The 16297-nt window shown below is 40.4% G+C and overlaps 1 protein-coding gene across 1 annotated transcript in view; it reads right to left on the bottom strand.

The window, feature by feature from the left end:
* Positions 1–16297, bottom strand: part of LOC104489165 (reelin) — a gene marked incomplete at both ends in the record, with an annotated part of 29850 nt that overhangs the window by 10511 nt on the left and 3042 nt on the right. The window contains 10 exons of the mRNA XM_010131293.1: positions 65–242; positions 908–1122; positions 1931–2085; positions 2845–3101; positions 4178–4371; positions 5624–5801; positions 7144–7284; positions 10236–10404; positions 12619–12868; positions 14105–14363. Coding sequence (XP_010129595.1) covers positions 65–242; positions 908–1122; positions 1931–2085; positions 2845–3101; positions 4178–4371; positions 5624–5801; positions 7144–7284; positions 10236–10404; positions 12619–12868; positions 14105–14363 — 1996 coding nt within the window. The remainder of the gene's footprint in view (positions 1–64; positions 243–907; positions 1123–1930; positions 2086–2844; positions 3102–4177; positions 4372–5623; positions 5802–7143; positions 7285–10235; positions 10405–12618; positions 12869–14104; positions 14364–16297) is intronic.

Raw genomic sequence — 16297 nt, 5'->3', positions numbered from 1 at the left:
CTTTCCCTCTTTTTCAGCTAAACACATGGCAAAATTAACTCTTTAAAACATGCAGTAAAATTACCTTCAGTGTCTGGGTCAGATAGCAGTTTGGACCGGAATACCCAGGATCACAGATGCATTGCTCATTCAGGCAGTCTCCATGACCTCTACAGTTTTCCAGACAACCAGGGCCCAGATAGAAATTATCGATGGCCCACTGCATATCCGAGTATTTCTGGTAGAACCGAAACCTCACGGGACTAGATATAAAGGAATGAATTAAAACCAGACATGTATAAAACAACTTTGCTCAATTGAAAAAAGGTGGGTGAAACACAATATACTTATGACTGTACTATTCTCCAAGCTTCCGCAAGCAATGTTGGTCAGCGTCTGTTGAAATTAATTTTGTACATATCCATATCTTCTTCTTCACGCATGTACTAGCTATGATAAATAGATAGATTCCAGACACTGCTGAAGCTGGAAAAAGCTATTCTGGCTTCTTGCAAGAGATTTTCAGTTTTGGTTACACTTCCCGAGCACATTACTCGAAGAATACAAGAGATTTTAATTTTGCAGAAAAAGACATATGGTTTGCATAAAACTGCAGCGGTTTGTGGACTGCTGCAGACAATAAGGGTGGCTTTTCCACTCAGTAACATCATAAATCTGCTCTCTAATTGACCGCGGCTGTCTGGACAGAGCAGAACGTGCTGTACTGGTGCACATAGCACAGAAGCAAGGATAACTTTGCTGGGTGTTCAGTCATGGTCAATCTTGATTGATAGGAAATGAAATTATGCAGCATGCAAAATGAACATGAACTTTCTTTGAAAGAAAATGAGTAGGCAGGTGTATCCTCTGTTGTGTTATCCAGCAGGTACTGAATCCAAAGCAAAATGAGTAGCAAATTCATACTTACTTGCCCACAAGGTTTTCAGGCAGTGAGTAAGTTACTCTTTTCCATCCTTTTGTGGGAAAGAAGACAGATGGCTGCGAAACACTCCCAGAACATTTTGGATCAGCTGGTAAGCACTGAGGTACTAAGTAACTCCAGCTCACGCCAAAGTCAGTGGAATACTGCACGTGGACCTGATTTTGTGCAACTTTTTCAGAGGTTTTACATCCAACAGAAACCTGATAAAGAAAAGAGCATAAGTACATTAGAATTAATTGTGGTGATGGTTAGAGTTTTAAAAATGTTTGAACCGGAAAACTGACTGCGGAATTTTGCTTGAAAATTATGTTAGTGACAGTGCTTGTATGATACGAGTCATCTGCAGATCTCATCAGTATTCCCAAGACTCAGAACAGGCACCATATTCTGAGTTTCATTTTCTTCTAGTTAGCTCACATTTCTGGATTTCCAGGTGTTCACACTTGTGCCTTCTCCTCAGTAACCATACCTGATAAAGTTAATCTCCCTTCCCACACGACCAAGATTTGAATATTTCAGAGGAGGCCACCCAGCTCGGTGATGTTCAGCAGACCCTATTTATGGGACAGATGAGCAAAGGGCTCTTAAAACTTCTGTATGTTGCTGGGTCATTTCTTAATGTAGGTAAAGGGGCGTATGAAGGGTGGCTTGGGTGCAGACTTGATGTGAATACATGACACCATAGGAGTGATGTGGACCACTTTGGAGCTACTTTTTGCTCACAAGCAGCTGTAACAAAATAGCCACCTTGTATATCCTTATTACATGATGTCCAAACAACTGCAGTGCTGGAAGAGAAGAGTGCATCACCTCTAGAAACAGCCTGTGGTATTAGAGCCGACCAACAAGGAGGAGGGGAGAAAAATGAGGATGATCTAATAATAACACGTTTCTCTTCAGGTAATGGCTCACGCATAGGCCCATACATCACGCTACCTCTTGAAAAAAATACTTAGACCCAGAACAAAATGTGGTTTTGAAAAATTATATTGCAGACCGAGATTTTACCTTGAACTGCATAATCCAGCCTTCTGTAGGAGTCAGGTCGTGTGTGACTGCGTAGACTTCTCTGCCATCGTGGCTCCCGCAGATCATGACACCATCAGGAGAATCACAAAACCTCTCAATTGAACAATCATCATGGAATAACCAGTGTTCATTCACTCGAAAATAAATGGCAATGTCAGTAACATACAATGGCAATATAAATTAAAGAAAACAGGGAATAGTGTTAACAAGTGAAGGTGTTCATGGCTTTATTTTTCAGCCTAAGTGAGTATAATGTAGTATTGCATCTGAGAATGTCAGGACTCTGTCTTTCCCACGTACATATTTATTACATTTATCCCATTTATTGCTCAAAGCACCTCTTACTACACTCTCACATAAGCATTACAGTATTTATTTTTAATCTCCAAGAAGTAAGGATCTGAGACTTACTCAAAACGTAAACTTCTGTTGCACTAGATTTTATGGGAGAACTTTTTAATGAGTGTTGCCCACATGTCTGTGCAAATGGTACCCCAGCACTTCTAGCTGCTAGGCCTTGTAAACATCAGGAAACATAACTTTTACAAAATATAGTTGTAAAATGTAACTTAACTTTCCTAAAGAATGTTTAAAAAAGTTAGGAAATAGGAAGCAGATATTCAGGTTAAGAAATCTGCTTAGAATAACCTGGCTTTTTAATCCTTTTTTCTTTCTTTGGAGAGAAATTAATCTTCTAAGCAAACTCATGCAGTAAAAAAAAAGTTACATTACAACTTTCAATTCTGCATAAACCCAAAAGACAAGACTCTCATAGCAATGGGATTGTCTGTGATATCCATCACAGTGAGAAAAAGATTCAGATGTTCAACAAAATTTGGAAATCACTGCGCTGACTTCTTGCTCTTTAATTCAGATCCACATGAAACCTTTACCTGTAGTTTTGTCTTCCATAAACATGTCGAAGGCGATTCTCCCGGTGGGCCCTGCATCGGCAGGGGAGCGCTCATGCTGTGGCAGGGGAGCGCTGCTGAAGGTGTCAAGCATCACTGTCCTCTGGTCAGCTGAGCCGGAGATCAACACATTGTCGATAGCCCAGTCGTTCTGGTCCAGGCCATCGTGTTTAGGCTGCCACCAGCGGAAGCGTGTCCCAATGGTTTTGGCATCATAGGGAAGGAGGATGTTCACAAAGCTGAAATAAAAAGTGGAAATTAGTTGTGGGAAACTTCAGGAGGAGGATACCTCTCAAACGCTTTGCAGGGTGCTTTGACGAGGTCCACTCCCATTGTATCCTAGATTATGTGGAAGTTGGGAGAGAAGGAAAAGAATGGGGTGATCTAGCCTGTTCCCCTATGGGAAACTGCTGAAACAAAAACCTTCCTGATCGCTCCCTGTGTCATCCCTGTGACAGAGGCTCCGAGTGAGGTGGGAAGGTCCAGCAGCCAGACTGGCATGGTTTGAGCCATGTTGTGTGTTCCAGCTGTGCTTATGGGACCAAATGGATCAACTAGACTCGCTGGGCTTGACCACAAGGTCCTAATTAAGGGAAGTGTTAAGAAGGAGAATGTTGAAATAAAATCAACTTTACCATTTTCAAACTGGAGATGTTCAGCAGATAGCAATGTTCAGTGCAATTTTCTTATTTCCATTACAAAAGCAGATGATAGTACACTGAAACCTCTTGTCCAATTAACATGCTAGTGATTTCTTGGTGTGTTCAAATGAAATAACAAATAATGAGTTTCTCACAGTCCCATTTTCTTGAGCCTTTTAAATTTGTCAGTGAGGAAAAGTCCACCCATATCTATGCATGATTTGAATCTCACAAATATCTGAAAATAGGGCTTGAATGTATCCATCCTTTTGATGGATATCAGCAGAAATTCAGTTTCTCCTCTACATATCATTTTCTAACTAGTTCAAGCAATGACTCTCGTCAGTAAGAAGCTAAATTGCAAATGAAAGCATCTTAAAGAACAGGATGGACATCATTACAGTAGCTATAAATGTATCTTCCTGCAACCACTTACAAATCTCCAGATGCCTTTCTCTGCTTGCATTTCTGGCCTAGCAGCTGCACAAATGCAGATGCTCAAGCGCAAGCTTTAAGCCCATTCATAAATGCTTGTAGGACTGCCCAGGCTGAACTCTTAAAGATCTGACATCCAAACTGCAGCAGTAATATGTCCCACAAGTTCTTATGAAACACTCAAGACCACCTTACTTTAGTACAGGAAATTAGATAGGCAGAAGAAGGTATCTACAAACCCAGGCTTGCTGAACTGATCATAGAAAATTTCCATTAAGAGGCTCCAGCTGATTCCACCGTTCACAGAATACTCCAGCAGCACTCCTTGGTTGCGGCTGTTAGGAGTTATCAGACATCCATACATGAAATAAAACTGGATGAATTCTGCGCTGGTGAGGTTCAAGTCCACTGTAACTAACATACGGCTGCAGCCCTTAAAAGCAATGAAAAAATATGTTAGCTGGTGTTGGCTGGCAAAACTTATGACATAACAATTGTTAGACTATGCCGTCACTATTAATATAACTTCATGTTGTAAAACCTTCAAAATTGTACAAAATTATACTAATTATTACAAAGGTAAGTCTACAACAGAACAATAAATGTTCTTTCCTGAGGACATAATTTCCGTCATGTTCCATCTTAAAAATTCTTGTTATGTATTCATAGACATTGCTGCTTGTACCTACAGCTTTACAACAATGTTTACAACTATCAAGAGTTGTGTTCACCTTTCTTCTGGATACAAAAGTTACAAAAATCCATGCCTCCAGTGCAAAACTCAAGGTTTCCCAGGCAGAATTAATGAATCACTGTTTATGTGCTAATGGTTCAACTCATGCAAACAGTCAAATGGCACAGCAATTTTAATATTTAATATGTTTTTCTATAATCCTTTATGGATTTCACATTGCTTAATCTATTAGTGGTGCCTACTTAGTCTTACTGGAAGGAAGTGGAAATGTAATGCTTCTGTTAGGCTGTTTTAGAAAGCTTGCAACAATCTGAACCTGGTTATAAATTTGCATGGAAGAGCAAATCTACAAGCATAAGGTTCACAGCTTTCTAAACCACTATTTTGTCATTTTTATAATTCTGTCAGCAAAGTGTAGTTCAGCAGCAGTCTGGGTTATATACCTATATATGTAGCTAAACCAGAAAATTTTACTCTGAGCTTACTCTGAAAAAACCCAACAATGAAATATCTGAGAGAGTGTGAGGCCACACATGGATGTATTTTCAAGGACCGAGTGCAAGTTATACACATGCAAACGCATATTTATTAATTTACCTCTGTGGTTTAATTAGAAGCCACAGCGAACTCCAGTCTCTAGAATTTGTAAGTGGTATGGGGATGCTATTATGAATGAGTGGAATCGAATGTCTGCATACTTGGACTGTGCTTTAATCTAAGAGCTCCACATCCAAAGGCCCCCCCGTGGCTCCTTTCGGGAGGCACACACACAATCCTGGCTGCAGTATCTGCTCTCCTGGAGTGCTTCTGGCTGGCCCTAGTCTTGTAGGACCTGTCTGACCTTGACCTTCAGCTAGGCAAAGGATATTACGGTTTTAATATGCTATAGGTTTAATAAGTTATGCTGATATTTTTTAACACCCTGCTACTTATTTAACTTTTAAATCAGTCCTGTTTATTCTGAGTGACTTGTCCCTGTACTAACACATACCCCGCTGAAGTGAAGAGCCATCCCAGAGGCTACTGCCCCGCAGACCGTGCTCAGTTTGCCCCCATTCACCGTCAGCCAGTTCTGGTTTGATGGTGAGCGATTGAAGTTGTCTTTCAGTTGTGTTGGAAGGGGAGTCTCTGGCTCGTCGCAGTACAGCCCGCCCCAGTGCTCATCGCAGCTGCAGCAGAAAACAAATGCAATTCAGCTGGCACAGAGGTTTAATCAGTGCCAGGTTATTCCACATTAAGGTGCCATCTTATTCCGCATAGAGGCCGTCTGCATCATTTACTAGCACACAACTGCTAGATGGGGGTTTCAAACATCTGTCACTTTTTGTAGTTAATATGAAACAAAAATGACTTTAGAAAGGCTGGTATTATGTATCACTCAAGCTGCTAATAGAGAGTACACTCCAGCACAGAGTAAAATCATTAAAATCCATTGTACTTCGATAGATAACCTAAGAGAATGTGTCAAGGCTAAGAACATTCTGATAATGTTAAATTTTAAGTACGTTTATGTACAATTTTAGTGGATGGGTACTTCTCTGTTGGTTCTTTATATAGCCCCCCTTTTATTTTCTCCTCTGAAAAACCTTCTTATGACATGTCAAAGACTGGATAACAGCATGGAAACGTGTTCTGCTATTATGCAGATCTCACCAGGGAGATCATGCCTTGGTACTCCAGTGCTATCAGGATAAAGGAAAACGCAATGATACGTCTATTCTGCAGCGGAATGTATTTCTAACAAACATAGCCACAGCACAATTATACAACCACTCTCCCATTTCTGTTGCCATTTGTGGCTGGAAAAAAAGCAATACATCCATCTGGAAGGTAATTCTCTGCCAGACAGACAAATCTGGGGAGATCTGGTTTGTTAGCTTTGCAGGGCTCTATGTGGGCTGTTATACAGTGTGAGAATCAAGCCAGTCTGCTTCCACCAGCAGACCCTACCATGGAGCAGAATCATCAGCCCATCAAGCCAACACCAGTCCCAAGATAAAATCTGGCCTTGTGAAGAACTGTCATACATGCTTCTGCTTAGTGGTCGTGTCCCATGTCCATCCCAGGCCCTCTGCACCCAGCGCCAGGATGAAGGCACAGGGACATGGCATGAAACCCCTCGGGAATAAAGATGACATCTTCAGGGAAGCTCCAGCATGGTACATCCCTAGAGAGGTGGTCAAACTCAAGGGGTCACTTCTTCCTACCTAGTAGAAGGGAGTTAAGATGTAGCACAGGCAGCAGCAGGGGTGATGCATTGCCACTGGGAAAGGATCAACAGCATTGCTCACGATATGTGAACAGGCAGAGATCTGGCACAGCTAACCCCTATGCTTACCCTTCCTCTTGTTATTTCTATTCCCAAGGGGTTCCAGTACTCTGCTTGGTTTTAACAGCAACATCTACCTTCCTTTTAAAAATTGTGTCAAAGTCTTTCCTGCAAGTTTGTTAAAATGACAGAGAAGGGAAATGCTATAGTGCTGGTCAGGACACAGAATAAATGGCACTTACATACAGTTGTCTTGTGTGCACTTCCCATGGCCACTGCACATGTCTATGCAACCATCCCCAATGTAGACATTATCAATTGCCCATGTTTGCTGCTTGTCGAAAGGAGCAGGTTGGTGCCAGCGGAAACGAGTTGCTTGAGACCTTTGGGAGAGAAAGAAAACCAGAAAGGTAGTATTTCTAGGTAAGCTGATCTTTATTTTGACTGAAAGGAAATATCAGTCTTGAGGCTAGACTGCTCCTGGAAGATTTGTTTGATATCAGCACGACCCAGGGCTGACTCCTGACAATGACAAGGTGTCTGAAAAGCCAAGAAGAGGGTGCCCACATTGGAGAGCAGAATGAAGCATGGGTGCATGGTAGCATGTTGAGAGAGCGGGAGGTGGGAAAGGGATCACTGGAGAGAGAAAAGCAAGTGGGCCCTAGTTGGTGCAGTGAAGAAGAGGGTAGGGAGAAGGTAGTATGCCCAAAGGGAAGCTTAGACCAGTCATAACCACATCCCAGAACAAATCCAAACTTGAGAAATGTTCTATGGTGTGATACTGGCTCCTTTCAGTAAATAATTTTCATTTTGTTCATTAAAAGACTCAGCTCTCTGTTCAAACGCCTTTCTCTGATGTAGCTATATGTGAATTGTTTCAGCTCCCAAGACAGATAATGAGAACCTAGCTGAAACAGGTAGGGGACACAAAATAGCTATTCAGCTCCTGCAGCAGTGTACACCTGTATTTGAATAGCTGCAGGCAGTTGAATTTCTGGAACTTATACAAAATACCGTTTTAAAATCAAGCTAGCCCATGTTTTGCTGTGCAGCGCTAGATGGCAGTATTGAACTTTGTGTAGTCAGTTTTCTTTTGCAACTCAAAGAGAAATCACAATTTTTGTAAACACCAAAACAAATAAACAGCAAAATCCCCAAAATTTATTCAGTGTAAAAAAAGACCTTTTATGGTAAGGTCAGCGTTAGCCTATTATTACATCTTTATAAACATATTACGTGAAATGAATAACAGGTTTATCCAAAGAGATACCTACTGCTGTGCTGTCTAGTTGCTCACCAAATAGCGTATTTAAAAAAATATATAAAGCATGAGGAAGTCCTTTAGGAATAAAGACAAATATCCATATCTTAAAACTGCCTGCTTTAAGTTTGGCACTTCGCTAACAGTTTATGGAGCTGATGCTCCCGGATGAAGCTTTGTATTTGCAGTTGTATTTTAAAATCATCTGAGCCTAAGTTAAAATTAAGTGTCCGTTGCCTTCTACAGGCTAGAGGTTAGATAGCGCTCTGGGTACACAAGCCCTAAAAGGCTGTGTAAGTATGGGTGCTGGGCACCAGGCCAAGCCATTGACTATGTAGCACGTCAGTAAATCATACAGCCACAGACAGCTGGAGAAACATACCTGCTATACACAACTTGAAATAATAAAGAAGCATAAAAATGATACTGCATCAGGGCTATTACCTGCGCTATTCCTTATTCTACTGCTTAACGTCTCCCTTGCTTGTGAGCTAAGGTTGTAATAACTTCTCTCACGCAATTCGTGTCTTAATATTTTTGGGAAATGGTATTACTTATTACTCTTAGCCAACAAATATAGTTATTGGGTTGGACAGAAGATAAATCTTTGCTTTGGTAGGGTATCAGTCGTCTACTTTTCACATACACTGCTCAAAATTGTTTCAGTCTTAAAATGACAGTTATTTATAAACCTGAGTTTATCTCAGGTGGTAGGTTCATTTCAGGTCCAAATTCAATTGGTTTGGAACATCAACCCCAGTCCTGATTTATCCTGTTCAGCCCCAGAAAGCCCCTCCTGAACACAGATTTATAGACTTTATACAAGAACTGTTGGGGTAATGGTTTTTACAGACAATTTATACTGAAGCAGTACAAAAGAGAAAGCAGAGGAGGTCAATGCTGAGAACAAGACCTAAAGAAGTTCTATTACTTGATGTGAAGCACTACACTGAAGATGCCCCAAATGATTAGCAACAGAACACGGACTCTTCTACTATTAGTTTTAAAACATGTGGCAACTGTATAGGCTCTCTCACCTCACTTGCTAAAAACCAAAGGTCTCTGTTACCAAACTTGTATGTGCCTTAGCTGACACCCTTCATAACAACCTTCTCAAACAGGCATAAGCTCTGCCTGTGCTGTGGCACTTTAGTGCCTGTAGTCAGCTCAGCCTATGCCTATGTGACAAGATGTGGCTCTGCAACAGGAGCAAAGCTGTAGAGTCAAGTTGTGCTGAGAGCCTGACGTCCATGCTACTTGTGTTTGCAGAGCTTTACTTTGGGCTAGTTCTATGCTGCCCTTATCAGGTATGACTATGCAAGGGACAGTTACACCTATCACTGCAAAACAGCACATCAAGAAGGATGCAGACTGGAAGACTGAACTATACAGTTGTCCCTAGATGGATCTTTTCGACAAACAAACAAAAAAATCCAGCAGTTTCCAGGGCAATGTAAAGAACTGTATGGCAGCACTCCCAATAGCACAGTCAGTGCCAAAGAGCTCCTTCCACTGCTACCTCTTCCCAAACAAATCCCCAAGTTTTTCTTCCCTGAAAGACAAAGGAATGTAGGAAAAGGAAGAGGAAGTGAAAATGGGGCATGTGTAAAAACAACGACAAGATCACCAAAGCTGAGAGAGACGCAAAGGATACAAGGAATGCACAGAAAAATAAGAAGCCTGAAAAGACCTACATTTCAAACACCACCTCACAGCCAACAACAGCAAGCACAAGGTGCAGTAGGGATTTAACCGGTCCAATTAGACACCAAAACAACCAGAACTTAGTGAGGCTGATGGTAACATCAGATTCTTTAAAAAGTTCCCCCAGTCCCTCCCCAGGACAAGATGGATAAGAATTTCCTGTCTTTAAATAATGAAGAAAAGTAAATGCACAGAGTAGCGTTGCAATTTTTATGCAATGCAGCATGGGGCTTCTTTTACTTATACCTATTTGTTGCTATATGGACCAAACAAAAATGGCAAGGTACAATTATTTTATTGCTGTAATGTATCATACCTCAGTATAGTTATGCATTAAGATTTATTCTGCAGAAAACCAAGAGAAGATACCTAGTATAGGGAGGCAGAGGCAAAGTAACCCGGGTCCACTTGTTGAATGTGTCCGAAATGAGAATCCTCTGGAGATGGTACTTGTTGCATTCCACATTGGTGGGGAGACAGTCTCTCAAAATTGGATGCCAGGTCAGCCCAAGGTCCACTGAATATTCCAGTTCAATAGCTAAGGGTGGTAAGATGGCTAGTTACTTAATTTAGAGACTTACATCCATAGGTCTACAAAAAACTGGTAACCCCAGAGAGCCTTAGTCACCTGTCTACGCTGACAAAATAACCACTCAGATCTTTTCAAGCCCTTACATCAAAAGTACAAAGCTACCCTCTTTGGTGGCAGTGCTAGAGGATAAGTTACACGTTGCTGAGCAGGTATAGCTCAGGAGATGGCTGCAGTACACTTCTGCATCTGCCACCTAACTCAAGGGACCGTGGTGCAAAGACAAAGTCATCTGTCAAGTTGCCAGGATTAAGTCAAGCCAATTTCTGTAGCTGCAGTGTGCAAGAAACTGATGTGACAGCATCATGACCAGAAACTTTTTTTGTTTTTGTTTTTCAGGCTGAAGGATGAGATTCAGCTGGATGTAACTGTTGTGTAAGGCAGAGCAACAGTCAGCTCATTTCATTATCCAGCATAAACAATTTAAAATTGAGTTTGTTAGTAGTAAGTGAGCTTGCTTTCATTCGAACAGTCTAGGCACATTAGACTAATGTATTCATTTCTCAGCAAAAGTCAGCATTTTCATTGTTTTGATGTGTATGGCTTATAAACTTTTATTATGAAAAATAAAGGTTAGTCAGGCTCACTAAATACTTCAAGTTAAACTTTTAAGCAGCCATTAAGAAGTAAATAATAATAAGCACAGAACTGTTGCTTGACATAAATGTTCCAGCTGCCAGGCATTCTGGCTGTGAAAAACATAGAACGTAGTTGCAGTGTCAGGGGTGATAAATCTGCGATCTTTTTTGATTACTACAAACCCATTTCTTCTACTCTCATGCACAGAAAATGACCCTTAATCACCCAATCAGTCCTACTTGATGTCTCAGCACGGAAGACAGTGCTATAGAAATACAAGGACAAGCGGATACAAACAAGGGTAAGTGAGTTTTTAGTGTTAAATCTCCATCACCAAAATGAAATACTTTGCTCCTCATGACTGGAAGCATGATTAGGTAGTGTCCTGCATAATTTAATACTAAGTTAGGATAACAGTACGTGCAGTAGACAAAGAAACCAAAAGAGAAGGAACTGTTTCCTTGCCAATATATAGCTAAGCTGCCAAAACACTTTAAAACTTAGCAGAGATGGTCTTAGGATGCTTCAGTCTCTTTAATACCGAAAGGAAAAAAAATATTGTTAGGCATGTGAGCAAAATATCTCCGATACTTCCATTAGTGTCAGAATAGAAAAATCAGAGAAGCCACTTCTTGAACTTAATGTAAAATCATTTTCCATTTTCATGCAGAATTGTAGAGGATTATTCAGCAAGCCAGTGAATTAACACATCACATGCTGCACACACTGTATTCTTCTCCTCACAAATGAAATCTCTACCTCAAAACCCTACACTAAAAAAATGTAATTTAAGATGTACAAACAAGTGTTTGAAGCTAGGAAGACATATTTCTTGTGCATTTTAAAATTCTTGTGATGAACCGGTATTTGATTTCCATGTGATGTGTATTGAGTGGAGAGCATATCCTTATTTGTATATGTATATGTGTGTATATGATATACGCATATAAAAACATGCTCTGCACTGAATACAGAAAACATGGAAAAAAGGAAGCTAGGTAATTAAAAATTGCCTCATTATGGATATACATATTTACAAATATGTGCATGTATCTCTGCACACATTCATACATACCTACATACATATATATATACATGTTTATGGTTTTATATGGATGACACAAGTTTTGCAGTGGATGCTGACTGCGCATGTGTCAGATGTATGCTGATATAAATGATTTTTTAGTTATACAGGTGCAAGTGAGATCGGAACCGACTTCACCGAAAACGCAAAACCACAAAGCACAGAACACATGCTGGGAACACCCAGCTGCTTATTGTTAGAACCACCCCAGACAGTGGATACCATATCCTGGTAAGTGGATATGAGAAGGAGAGCTGTTAGCCTTTTTCTGAAATGAATTGAACCTCAGCTTAAGTGCTTGGAGGGAATAATATAGTTCAGTTTGTCTTAGGATTTAGACAACTAGAATAAAAAAGCTGATATTACAATTCCTGACAGACACATGCAGCTTTCTTTTGTTTCTCAGTTCTCGTAACAATGAATAATGGAACTAGAAAACAAATGAACTTTCCTGCCCAGGAGAAGAAGAAAAAGGGCAGGAATTACTGAGAAGTCATTACCATAACAGGAGTCTGTGACAGAGCAGGATGCTGCAAAATCTATTTGCAAGAAGGAGTCTTCATTGACAACAATGTCAGTGGTGACAACATAGCGGGTGCTAGCTTTCTCAATGAACACTAGAGCATCCCCTGTAGAGCCACAGACTGGCATCTTCGTTCCACCAGGATGGAGCAGCCACTTCCTGCTATCCAGTGTGGTGAAATCATCTTCTAAGACTGTATTGCCTGAGATGTTTCCTCCAATAAGAATCTGAAACATTAGTAAAGGAATTGTTATTGAAAGGAAAAAAATCTCTAGAAGTCTGCACAAACACACATGTGACATAGCATCCTGGAGGAGGGAGAGATTTACTGATCTATGCATGTATATTCTGCTGGTCCAAAATAGACATATTTACTTTGTAAAGAATTTAGGTTATGAGGAAGGGGAATATCTTTTTTTCCTATAAAGGGGTCCTAAAGAGATCAGCTCAGCTATACAAACCTAAAGTTCAGGGAGGTAAACTCCACTCTGGATGAAGTAACACTGCTCACAAAAATAAATTTTGGTAGGAGCAATGTAGTTTTTTCTTACTGACTGTTCAGCTCTGCTATAATCTGGTGCATTACTATCAGATTGCATCTGCTCATAGAAATGGTGAAATAGTCTCTGTTTTGCCATTGACTGTAAGAGATCAGCATTTTACTATTCAACAGCAAGTAAGGTAGAAATAATTTTCATTTGTTACTCTGAATTCAGTTGGTGATTGTTCTGAACTAATACAACTGCATTCAATGAAGCTGTAGAAATGAAAGAATGAGGATTTTTTCATTTTTAAATGGACGAATGGGATGTAACATTTTGTAACCACATCATTAAACGTGGCTGAGAGTCGACCTGAACCTACTCCTTTAAAAATATATTCAGAAATATTTAAGCAAATTGAACTTGGACAGTCCAATAACACCACTTAGAGTGCAATCCTTTAGGGGCATTTCTTGAGCTTTATACCAAGTCATTCAAAGGAATGTAACAATATTTATAAGCATAAATTCCAAATATGAAACAGAACTTTGTTTTCAAAATTAGAAAATAGGTGTAGATTGGTATTTTTCTATATTTTTTCCTTTTACATTCTACCAAGTCAATTACATATTTGGATACATTTTAAGTGAAGGTTTTTGAAGTTGGAACTGCGACTTGCGTGTTGCATGGTAAGGGATTCTGCAATGTCAGCCTGAGGGTCCACCCACCTATAAAAGACTTTCTCAACTTAAAAGGGCATTCAGTACTCCGCATGGAAACAGAGCATTAAAAACACAAGATTAGCAAACATTACTTGTGCTCTATTACTTTGTTAGATTATTGCAATTCTGGAATATCTTTAGACAAAGCATTTTTGCTTGAGCCGGTGAAATGACATATGTCAACAAAAGGGAAACATTAAGACTGAAAACCGTCTAAAGTTGTATTAAAAAACCCCAGACAACCCAGAGGATTCCTTACCTGGTCAATTACCCAGGGACTGTAGAAATGTCCGTTGTCGGATGGTTGCCACCAGCGAAGCCGAGTGGAGCTGGAACGGGCCTTCAAGGGAATTTCCAGGGCTATGTATCGTCCCACATTGCTGGAGTTACTGAAGAGGAACTCCTGCAGAAGGCTCCATGTGAGGCCCCCATTGAGCGAATACTGCAGCAGCACAGGCTGGCTCCTGGGGTCTGGCACACCCTTGCCGCATCCCAGTCTCATGAAGAACTGCACAAATCTAACAGAGGGAGCAATTACTGGAAAGATTTCTGCAACGTCTTAGATAACCAGCTAGAGAGACTTGGTGTTTGTCTGTTCACTACCCACGTGATTTTTTGCTGTAAGAATCAGCTTTAGGAGGTCTTATGATTTCCTTTTAAAATCCTCCAGAATATAGGTAGACAGACAGGTGAAAGGACAAAAAAGTCATTTTGCCTGTGCGGTATTTTGCCAGGCAGAAGAGGCTGAAGTGCCAGTCATTTGTGTTCTGAGCTTTCGTCTGCATAGCAGACAGCATTGCAAATATCGGAAACATAATCCTGGGTGAAATTTTTATCCCTGTAGCCCATGGTTATAAATTTTAGTGGCAGAAAAGCAAGGATCCCATAAGTAGATCAAAATTTGCTATTAATTTGCTGAAATGCTTAAATTCAAAGCAAGCATCTTGGATTTCCATTGGCATAAACTAGAGAAAATCTGGTCAGAAGAAGAAAGCATGTTTCACTTTCAGGGATCATTTTGTCCATTTAGTCAGCCTGGGAGATTTGTCTAAATCACACTGCTTAAATGTACTGGCTTCCCTGAAGCCAGCCCAAGCCGCCCAGGGACACCAGCGCTTTCATCCTCTATTTAATTAGCTTCTCCAAAGCATTAAACTGCGAAATTCTTCCCGTTAGCTGATGCTCATAAATAGCTCTGCTGTGCACTTGGAGTGAAGGGAACTGCTGCTGTAATGATATTTACCTATTGGACTCGCAGGGATATTACGAGTATTAATTCATATTTGCACAGCTTTTGCACAGCTTTTACACAGCTTTATAGTGTTGTATGTCTTCTAATTATTATTGCATTAGTGCTGCCTGGCTCACGGTTAAGGGCAAAGCGAGTTTTGTATCAAAAGTCTTGCTCAGGTTTGATCTGCAGGTAGATCTGCTGTGAGTGGAGGCTGCAGAGGTGCTGGGCAGACAAAGCTTCAATAAAACACTCGACCTGCAAGTCAATTAGTACTAGTCCTTGCTGCGACTCATGGTTTCTCTTCCTACTATATATAACTTCTTTTGCTACAGATTACATCCATCTCCATGTCCCAGAAATAACATATTGCTTGTGCTGTAAAGGAGCGCTGAGGACCCTCATGGATCAACATATCAACTGTAATGGATTGCACTCACTGCTGGCAAGTCTTTGTGCCTCCTCAGATTTACTCCAACATCTGCCACATAATTCAAAGGAAATAAACCCAGGTGACCTTGTCTCTGTTGAATCTGCTCTCTGAGGGTTGCTATTCTTTTATCTGAATTTTTACTAATATAGTAATAACGCACTCAAATACAGGTAACATAATGAGTAGCAGATTAAAAAGTAATTTTAAGTATTTCTTCTCATCTACAGATATTTTGCAAAAGCTCTGCCTATTTTGAAATTGAAAAGTAAAGTTTTCTTGTACATCTAGTAACACTAAAAAGTGTGGATATTCTTCTAGTAATTCAGAATTGAAATGGGTTTGATCCGTTGTGATTCCTAAAATATTCTGTCCCTACTGATATTTCATGCTGTGCAGTTTCAGCTACTGTTGTCAGCAGGATGGTGATACACTGTGCCCTGTGTTAATTTCTGTAAATATCAATATGATGGCACTGTATAGTAGGTGGGAGAGTCCAGTTGGTTTCAATCCCCAGGTACTGAGAATGGCTTGCAGCACTGACAGACACCACTGCTCTTCTGTGTACTTTAGAGGATCTCCTCGTAAGAAGAGGGGAAATTTTAATGTGACTATTGAGTCTATTACTCTTTAAAATATCTATTAGAAATTATGGGTTTTGTAATTTCTGGCATAAACTGAAGCTTCTCCCCAAGTCATGTGCAGAACACAACATGTCTGTGTCACAGCCAGATCTGTTGTTCTTCGTAGGTGGCTGATAGAGTCAGTCTGGAAATTAAGAAATTCCTGCT

Source organism: Buceros rhinoceros, unplaced genomic scaffold (genome assembly GCF_000710305.1).
Source record: "Buceros rhinoceros silvestris isolate BGI_N320 unplaced genomic scaffold, ASM71030v1 scaffold35602, whole genome shotgun sequence".
In the NCBI taxonomy this organism is placed as follows: domain Eukaryota; kingdom Metazoa; phylum Chordata; class Aves; order Bucerotiformes; family Bucerotidae; genus Buceros; species Buceros rhinoceros.
This window is presented reverse-complemented; position numbering and strand designations above follow the sequence as displayed.